At 54.2% G+C, this 9,688-nt stretch overlaps 1 protein-coding gene across 1 annotated transcript; it reads right to left on the bottom strand.

Annotated features, from left to right (window-relative positions):
* Prph (peripherin) lies at positions 1-3,878 on the bottom strand. Its single transcript, XM_034516845.1, has 9 exons — positions 3,292-3,878; positions 2,896-2,956; positions 2,640-2,735; positions 2,172-2,339; positions 1,952-2,077; positions 1,649-1,869; positions 1,510-1,559; positions 1,239-1,318; positions 1-369 (listed from the first exon to the last, which is right to left on the bottom strand). The coding sequence occupies exons 1-9, from the start codon at positions 3,843-3,845 to the stop codon at positions 301-303; spliced, it is 1,425 nt and encodes a 474-aa protein (XP_034372736.1). The 5' UTR covers positions 3,846-3,878; the 3' UTR covers positions 1-300.
* Between the last annotated feature and the right edge of the window lie 5,810 nt (positions 3,879-9,688).

Here is a 9,688-nt window from a genome sequence, read left to right as displayed (position 1 = left end):
TTTCTCTCAGTAGCGATTTTATTTGACTCAGAGTAAGTCTCACACTCTGGCCTACCCCACTGACCATGGGGTCATTCTTGAGCAGATTTGCTGTCCTGGGTATCTTCATTCACCCCTTACAAGGACAGGAAAGCTATGGGTCACATCTACGCATCAGGAGAGGCCCAGCCTCTGGATCAGGCTGGAGCTTGGTGGGGAGGGGCTGTCTACATGCAGAGCAGGACTGGTTACAGACTAGTGTTAGGTAGGGCTCAGGCTTAAGGAGAGGCTTAGGTCAGGGTCTGAGCTCTGGCTGAGGACTCAGTAGCTGTGAATAGAAGACTTGTCCAGTTCACTGTGCTGCTCCTTCTGAGACTCTGTCACCACATGCTGGAGGCAAGGCATACAAGGGACAATCAGCATTGCCCTCCCCAAAATTATTCTGTGCCCTGCCTGTCACAGCTTGCCAAGACTACAGTTTATAGGCTCTGCTTCTGTTTTTGTTGTTTTTCTTAATGATTTATTTATTTTTATTTTATGTACATTGGTGATTTGACTGCATGTTATGTCTGTGTGAAAGTGTTGGATTCCCTGCAACAGGAGTTAAACACAGTTGTGCGCTGCCCTGTGGGTGCTGGGAACTGAACCCAGGTCCTCTGGAAGAGCAGCCAGTGCTCTTAATCCCTGAGCCATTTCTCCAGCCCCCTTGTTTTGTTTTTCTGAGACAGGGTTTCTTTTTGTTGTTGTTTGTTGGGGCCCAAGCTCGAGTCCCGGTTCAGGCTGTTTTGTTTTGTTTTGAGACAGGGTTTCTCTGTGTAGCCCTGGCTGTCCTGGAACTCACTGTAGACCAGGCTGGCCTCGAACTCAGAAATTCGCCTGCCTCTGCCTCCCAAGTGCTGGGATTAAAGGAGGGCGCCACCATCGCCCGGCCTGAGACAGGGTTTCTCTGTGTAGCCTTGGCTATCCTGGAACTCTCCCTGTAGATCAGGCTAGCCTCAAACTCAGAGATCCGCCTGCCTCTGCTCCTCAAGTGCTGGGACTAAAAATGTGTACCACCACCACCTGGCTGTCCACTCATCTATCTGGTGTCCTCCTCTGGCTCAGCAGGTAGAAGAACTTGTCACACAAACCTTAATGAGTTTAACCCCTAAAACTCACTATCTGGTGAACTTCCTAAGAAAAATGTACCCCCAGACCCCAGGCTTGGGGCTCAGAAACATTAGAAATGGTGGCGTTCTGGATGAAGCTGTTTGTCTCACCTCCCCATCCCGGGTCTCGATCGTCCTGATCACAACCATCTTCTTGCTGTGGCTATCCTGGAGAGGCTCCACCTCCGGCACTGGAGAAGGAAGGAGAGAGGACATGGCAAGGTTTGGGAGTCTGTCCTTTCAGGCTCCCACTCCAAACCCCTGACGGCCGGGAACTTCAGTACGCGCGAGGAGGAAGCAATCTAGGACGACCATAGCCAGAACAACCGGGGCAGAAGGTATAAAGGAGACGCAGGCTGGAAGCCAGGCATGGAGGACTCACCAGTCGTCTTTAAACTTAGGGAGGCAAAGGAATGAACCGGCACTGAGATCCTGCGGGCAAAGCACACAGCCTGGTCATTCCCTTCACCAGGCCCCAATGCCTACCATCTCTACCCTGTCCTAATAGTCTCGCCACTCACCGGCTCTCCTCCCCTTCCAGTAGCTTCCTGTAGGTGGCTATCTCGATGTCCAGGGCCATCTTGACGTTGAGGAGTTCCTGGTACTCTCGCAGGTGCCTCGCCATCTCTTCCTTCAGCTGTCGAAGTTCTTCCTCCAGCCGTGCTGCACCCGCTTGGTACCCTCCAGCCTCCAGGGCGAACTGCTCCTCCAGCTCCCGCAGCTGTCTGAGCAGCGCCTCGTTCTGGGGTAGGCGAAGAAGGTGGGGACAGTCGGAAGGGTTTTCAACATCCACCCACTGCCCCAGACAGCCTCGCAGTGCTCACCGTGCCACGCAGCCCGTCCACCTCGCACGTCAGACTCTGGATCTGACGTCGGGACTCGTTCATCTCCTGCTTGGCCTGGCGTAGGGCCTCATGGTTGCGGTTGGCGGCGTCGGACAGGTCAGCGTACTGCGCAGTAGCAGACAAACCCGGCTGGGATGCGCGCCGCCATTCCCAGTGCTTCCCACCCCGGGTCCCCCAGGATCCTCCCCTGCTCTCGCACTTTCGACTTATACCACTCCTCTGCCTCCTGCAGGTTCTTCGCAGCGATGTTCTCATACTGTGCACGGATGTCCCTCAGCGCCGCGGTCAGCTCTGGCTTCACTGTTGCCTCTACCTCCACCTGCTGCACCTGCTGGCTCTCCACGCTCACCTGCAGGTCTCGAAGCTCCTACAGGACAGAGAAGGCGGGGGTTGTGAATAGAAAAAGGAAGCCCCCTTTTGCATGAACAGAAGGGGGCGCTAGGGAGTGCACCCTTCCTCTGGATTCTGAGCCCTGAGCCCAGGCTGCCCTTAAACCGGTTGTCAGGTTCAGGGTGTAGCTACCGCTCTCGCCAACAGGTGGCGCGTGGGTGGGAGTCAAAAAAAAAACACCTGTAAAGGGTGGGGTTGTCATCACAACGCATCCCTGTTGTCTCCGCAGCTCCAGCGAGGTCTCTCCCAAGCCTTCCCACACACCCCGACCACCCACCTCTTCGTGTAGCTTCTTGAGGAACTCAATCTCATCCATCAGAGACTCAATCTTGCGCTCTAGTTCTAGGCGGGACAGCGTGGCATCGTCTACGTCCTAGAGTGGAAATGGAGGGTTCAAGAGAAAGGAGAGCTCCTCAGGAAAAGGAAGGGCCAGGGCTTCCCTGTCTGCCTCCGAAGCACGGAGTTACCTCCCCTAACCCACGGATGCCACCCTGGAGCTGGGGTGCTGGGACTCGACGTGACCCCTCACTCACCTTACGGAAGAGCACCAGGTTGTGCTCCGCATCCTCCCGCTTGCGGGTTTCTTCTTCTAACCTGACAGGCAGAGTGGGGAGATGCTGAACTGCGGGGTGACCCCCACCCAGACCTCGTGCCGCCCCGCCCCCATCTGCTTATGCAGCTGTCCTGGATCTAAAGCGAGGGGTTCAGTCTGCCCGTCTAACCGATTGGGAACAGAGAAGGGAGTCCCCTTAAATGTCTGGTTACTTCCCTTAAGCTCTCGGAGCAAAGTGCTGGGAGAGGGCCAGCTAGGATGCTGCAGGCTCGGCTTGGGGTTGGCCAGCCGGGCCACGCCCTAGGGATGTTGGATCTAGAGGGGAAGGCAGGGGGAGCGGAGGGAGAGTCTGGCAGGCCCGGTCCTGCTCTCTGACCTCTGCTTGAGTGCCGCCAGGTCCTCTGCCAGCCCGTCGCGCTCCACCTGCACCCGGTCGCGCTCCCGGCCCAGCAGCTCCAGTTCGCGCCGCAGCTCGCGCAGCTCCTGCTGGCACAGCTGGTCGGCGCGCGCCGGCTCCTGGCCCCGCGCCTGGCTCAGCTCCCCGCGCAGGGCTGCGTTCTGCTGCTCCAGGAAGCGCACCTTCTCGATGAAGTTGGCGAAGCGGTCATTGAGCTCCTGTAGCTCTTGCTTCTCGTTGCTCCGAGTGGCCAGGAACTCTTGGTTGAGGGCCTCGGCCATGGAGAAGTCGAGGCGCTCCGAGGGCAAACGCAGGGCTGCCGCTCGAGGGGCACGGAAGCTGCCCAGCCGCGCTGAGGAGCTTGGGGACCCCGAGCCCAGCAGGCGGCTGCTGGAGAAGCGAGAGCTGGACGAGTAGGAGAAAGCACCGGGGGACAGTGAGGGCGGCGGCCCGAAGGTCCGGCGGTACGAGGTGGAACTGATGCTGGACCGAAGGCCCGACGAGTGATGGCTCATGCTGGCGGAAGATGGCATTCAGCGCTTGGCAGAACTAGGCCGGGCGGGAAGGAGCTGCAGACCGATGCGGGGCTGCTTTATAGCCCTGCGGTCTCGGGGGAGGGGGGCTATGGGGGGGCACGACAGCTCCTCCCACTGGCCTGACTTCAGCCTTGGGCTGTGTGGGGAGGGGGATGCCCCACCCTGCAGAATGGTGACACCACCCCTTTCCTCTCCTGATTGTTGGCGCCTCGCCTGCTAAATTCCCCCTTGTTGCTGGCTAAGATCCGGGATGTGATGGCAGGATGGAGGTGGGCTAATGGTCCGAGCCTTTGAGCGTGCATCCAACACTGGAGCCTAGGGCGGGAGGACATGGTTTGACCTGGGGTGCCTCCTCAGAAGAGGAGGTAAAAATGAAGTTAAAGGGCAACTTTTGGGCAATGAGAAGTGGGGTAGGTGGAGGGAGAGCTAACCTGGCCTAAACCACGGAGTTTGTGCCTCCTCCTGTCTCCTGAAACTGGGGTTCTTTTTTCACCTGTTGTCAGCTGCCCCCATCACTGGCCACAACTGCGAGCTGAGACAGAGGGGGCTGGGCAAGGGCTTATCTCTGCTACTCCCCAGGGCACAGTAAAGAGCTGGTGATTGGCGCCAGCTCTGCAGCTAATGGACTGACCAGCTCCCCTCCCCCTGCCCTTGGCCCAGCAGAAGTTGCATGGTGATGTTTCCACCTTAAAGACACAGCCCCCAAACTTGGACGTGTAACACCTGCCCCAAAAAGAGTGGGCACCTCTTAGGGGGTTGAGGGTGTCCGGGGCTCCGAGGGTCTGTGCCATGCCAGAGGCTAAGCCGAGTGGGCCTGTGGTACACGTTCGGCCTTTACTGGATTCTCTCCCCCTCCACACCGTCTGCTGATCAGTCACAGGCCTTACGGGAACCAGAGGAATTCCTGAAGTAGGAAGGGGAGGCGGTTGAGGGGGTAGCAGCTGCCAGGGCTGAAAGACATATAGACTAGTAGGCACCAGTCTCCAGTACAGAGGAGGTGCAGGTACCCAGAGATGGTTCAGATAAAGGGAGATGAGATGGGAGATGCTCACCCAGTACAGCCTGGCCTGTTAGAGAGAGAAGTCCTCAGACGGGTCCACAGGGAGATTGCCCACTACTCACCGAGCCAGCTTGTAGATGCTACAAATAGGTGTATGCATACTGTGCCCCATATACCTGTGTGCACAGACATTACAGGAACTACACCCCTTAACAGCGCCCCCACCCCCAGTTAGCAGAAAGGCTGGCGTCTGGCCTTTGTGTGTCACACAACTTGCAGAATGCAGACATAGGCAGTCCAGGAGTGGACAGAGGCCTTTTGATACTCTGCGGGAGAAAGGATGCTGAGGCCCTTTGGGTTTGCTGGGAGTCATGTGTCTGCTGTCATTGGGGACTCTAGGACTCTGAAACAGGATGGGTCTACCTCACTTGGGTCCTGAGAACAAGACGGGTGTAAAAGAAGCAGGTCTGAGGTTCTAGGCTGGGATAAGGAAGATGGTTCTCTGCTGGCCAGGTCCTTCATACTGCAGAGCAGAGAACTCCCGCACCTTCTGTGTGTCCTCTGAGATGGGCCAGAGCCAACGCCCAGTGCTGGCTTACATCCCTAGCCTTCCTTTCCTCTCCAGGCCCCTCCTTTCTTCCGGGCTATTAGTCTCTCCCAGCTCAGCTGCCAGGTCCTGCTCCTTGATGGATCTAGTTTGGTTGCTAGGGGGACGAGAAAAGAGGGGGTTGGGAAAGAGGGAACAAGGCGAATAAACCAGAGCCTGCCCAATTCCTGGAGTGGAGAGGGGCACCATCCGTCCGATCTGGGCTGGGGTAAGGGGCTGGTAGGTCAGAGGTGAGCTTGTAGAAACCTTGGTGCCTTGACCCTTTCTGCATCAGTCCAGGGCTCTGAGCAATTGCTGCCTTTGGTCTGGAGCTCCACCCCGTCCAGCTTAAGAGCAAAGGATGAGCCCAGGAGACAAGGCAACCAGAGGACCAGCAGGAGCCTTGCAGAGGGAGCTGGTGGCAGAACTGTGCCTCTGAGACAGCTGAAGTCGACACAGCTGGAGTAGGGGCTGGGCAGAACACGGGAGGTTCTGAGCCCAGGGGGTTGCAGATGAAGTTTCTGTCTTCATCTGCCCCTTGTGCTTAAGCCCCCAGCTCACTAGAGAAGGCCTTAGGAGAGAGGGGACCGGAAAGCCTCATAGGAGAGCTGTGCTAGTGTGGACTGAGGAAGGCCAGCCTGTGTGAGGGACACAGCAAGATAAAGGCAGAGGTTTCTTTCCTAGTGGCAAGGAGCCAGGCTGGGAACTCTTGGAGAAGAAAGAGTCACAGGTAAGATTGCTGTAGCTGCCGCCCTTCCCCAACGCACCCCTGTCCTAGAGAACGGACCCTCATTGTTGGCCTTTGTCTCCTGTCAGCAAAGCGTGGGAGGACTGAACCAGCGGTTTGTAACCTTCTTAAGGCTGTGATCCTCTAACACAGTTCCTCATGCTGTGGGGAACCCCAACCATAAACTTACCTCAGTGCTACTTCACAAATGTAATTTTGCTACTGTTATGAATGGTGATGTAAATATCTGATATGTGACCCCTGTGGGGGTTGTGACCCACAGGTCGAGAGCCACTGGATTAAATGAATAAGTAGATGTACATGCTTAAGACGTCCATTGTAAAGGCTGAAAAAGGAACAGCTTTTATTGGTGTGTTTTGTTTTGTTTGTCTGTTGCTTTTGCTACTCTCATGTTGTCAACCTCCAGGGCAGGGAGAATCTGGTTTTTTTTTTTCTGGGGGTTGGGAGGATTGTTCTCACTGGTGGCTTAGAGAAGTGCTGGACCCCAGGTGCAAGGAGCCGCTCAGCTGATGGCTGGAGGGGAAGGTGGGTTTGTTCTTCCTTAGCGTGCTGGGACTCGGCTGGGACCCATCTGGGACTCAGGGCACTGCTGTTCAACCTCATGAGAAGTACGCTTCAGGCTTTCTTGAAGGGTGTCTTAGTCAGGGTTTCTATTCCTGCACAAAACATCATGACCAAGAAGCAAGTTGGGGAGGAAAGGGTTAATTCAGCTTACACTTCCACATTGCTGTTCATCACCAAAGGAAGTCAGGACTGGAACTCACACAGAGCAGGAAGCAGGAGCTGATGCAGAGGCCATGGAGGGATGTTACTTACTGGCTTGCTTCCCCTGGCTTGCTCAGCTTGCTTTCTTATAGAACCTAAGACTACCAGCCCAGGGATGGCACCACCCACAATGGGCCCTCCCTCCCTTGATTACTAACTGAGAAAATGCCTTACAGCTGGATCCCAGCTTTTGTCAACTTGACACACAAAACCAGCCAGTACAAAGGGTCTGCCCTATTTTCTTTAACTATAAACGGGAATGCTAACGATAGTGCCTATATCATATCATTAGGAGAATCCGATGCGTTATAAAATGTTAGGCACTTAGTGCTTGGCCAGTGCTGTTCTCTCTGCTTCTGCTCCTGTAGCTGCCCTGCAGGTTTACAAAGAATAGCTGTGCCGGGCAGTGGTGGCGCACCCCTTTAATCCCAGCACTTGGGAGGCAGAGGCAGGCGGATTTCTGAATTCGAGGCCAGCCTGGTCTACAGAGTGAGTTCCAGGACAGCCAGGGCTACACAGAGAAACCCTGTCTCAAAAAAACAAAACAAAAAAAACAAACAAAAACAGAGAATAGCTGTGTGGATGCAGGGAGCTGTGAAAAAGGTGAGTGGTGACCTGTGGGTCACCAGCATGGGACTCAGTTGGCTATGTGCTGGGGTCCCCAAACTGGATTCGGAGAGGTAGTGTGCAGGCTAGTGAGGGTGGGAAGAAGGGAGTGAAAGGTTCTTCAGCTGGACTCTGGCAAGGCTGAGGAGGCGGTGGTGCACAGCCGAGAGAGTATAATACATGGGCCTGTGATTTAGGAGCTCAGTCCTTATGGATGACAAGATTCCAGGATATTCCAGGACATGGGTAGCGGGGGCTAAGGTGGCATAAAGGGACTGGTCCTGGAAGGTGAGGTCAGGTCACCAGCCTGAATACTTTACAGCTGCATGACCCAAAGTGAATTACTGTTTTCTCAAGATTCTGTTTTCTCCTCCAGAGAACAGAGCTGGTGGCATTCTCATGTGAGGCTCACAGTAGGTGCTCAACAAATGTGACCCACAGTGGGTGCTCAACAATGTCACTCACCTCTGCCACAGGCCAGAGGATCAGAAACAGGAGAGCATACTGTCTGGGACATGTCTAATTCCTTGTAACCAAATATTAGCTGGAGGCCCTTCTGGTCCAGGTTCAGGGTTGGGGCACACCTTCATGCCATGTTCCCAAGATAGGCAGTGTCCTTAATATTTCTCTGCTAGTCAGGCCCTTTGGCTCACATAGGGAGGAGAGAGCTCAGGAGAGCAAAGTCAACTTAGAAATATAGTTACCCTCCCCCATGCTTCCTCTCTCGGAGACTCTAAGTGCTCATTCCCCTTATGCTTTGATCTTCGTGCCAACAACTGTCATGAAAGCCCCTGACTCCCATGGTCTCCTCCTTCCCCAACACTTAGGTAGGACCTGAAGCTCAGAGGGACACAGAATCTGCAGTTGCAGAAGGAGGCTTCTCTGTGCTAGTGGGCACAGGAGGGCCTTACAAGGTCCTGATGGCATTCTAGGCTCTGGTATCTAGGACCAAGGAGACCTCAAGTAGAAGTGTGGTCTGGGGTCCCGCTTTCAAGAGTTCTCACCTACAGAGTTGGTCCAAGAGCAGAATTCTTCCCTCAGTATCTGTTTCTGAGCTCACCTCTCCAGTTAGGGGATATCCTGATTCGTCGTCACCACTTCGTTGTGTGTGTCTCAGTGTGTTTTATGTGTACTAACAGTTGATATTTTTCAAGCACTCTGACAAGCATTTGACACATTCAGTCACTTCCTAGTACCATGATATTCTACCCAGATTGCTGCAGTTGTTGTTCTCAGTTTACAAAATAAAATGTGTGTGTGTGTGTCAGGGTGCTGCTGTAGAGATGGCTTGGCAGTTAAGAGCACTGGCTACTTTTCTGGAGGAAGTGGGTTCTATTCCCAGCCCCCTACACGTGGGGGGTTGGGGGGCTCACAACCCTTTGTAACACTAGTTCCAGAGGAGCCAACGCCCTCTTCTGGCTTCTGCGAATACTGCATGCATGTGGTCCGCAGATATACATGCAGGCAAAAAACACTATCTCATAAAGTAAAAATAAGTTAAAAAATCTTCAAAAAAAAAAAAGTTAAGTAAAATGAAGAGTAAACAGATGAAGCAACTTGCTCAAAGTCCCACAGTGGGTTAGGTTTGACTCCTCCTCCGCGAGACCCTCTCTTGTGGAGAGATGTCAGCTTTTGCCCTGTTTGGGTATCCAGCTTCAGACCGAAGTCAACAAAATGCCTATAAGATAGCCGGGCGGTGGAGGTGCACGCCTTTAATCCCAGCACTTGGGAGGCAGAGGCAGGCGGATTTCTGAGTTCGAAGCCAGCCTGGTCTACAGAGTTAGTTCCAGGTCAGCCAGGACTACACAGAGAAACCCTGTCTCGAACCCCCCCCCCCCCCAAAAAAAAATATGCCTGTAAGGTAGCTTAACTTCTTTTCCCATCTTTCCTTTCCTCTCCGACATATTTTTGGTTGTTCTGAAAGATAAAGGTGTTGCTGCCACCTACTGGTCAGAAGCCAGAATGGCACATCTACAGTTTGTGTTCTATGCTAGTTTGAGTGGCTGATTCGAAGCCTTTGGGATCCTGGGATTTAGGATGCTTCAAAATTTTTCAGCGTGTTCCTTTACGCAGTTGAGGAGAATTATGCAAGGAGGTATAAAAGACAGTCTTGGCAGTGCTGGTTGTTGAGGGAT

The sequence above is a fragment of the Arvicanthis niloticus genome, chromosome 13 (assembly GCF_011762505.2).
Source record: "Arvicanthis niloticus isolate mArvNil1 chromosome 13, mArvNil1.pat.X, whole genome shotgun sequence".
Lineage (NCBI taxonomy): Eukaryota > Metazoa > Chordata > Mammalia > Rodentia > Muridae > Arvicanthis > Arvicanthis niloticus.
The sequence above is the reverse complement of the archived record's forward strand: the minus strand, read 5'-3'. Positions and strand labels throughout refer to the sequence as shown.

Excerpts from the sequence above, each read along its gene's own strand:
- Prph (XM_034516845.1), bottom strand. The coding sequence starts at position 3,845 with ATGCCATCTTCCGCCAGCATGAGCCATCACTCGTCGGGCCTTCGGTCC. Across the intron at positions 2,957-3,291 it reads CTGGCGGCACTCAAGCAGAG|GTTAGAAGAAGAAACCCGCA; the intron begins GTCAGAGAGCAG and ends TCTGCCTGTCAG. Across the intron at positions 1,870-1,951 it reads TGGACGGGCTGCGTGGCACG|AACGAGGCGCTGCTCAGACA; the intron begins GTGAGCACTGCG and ends CGCCTACCCCAG.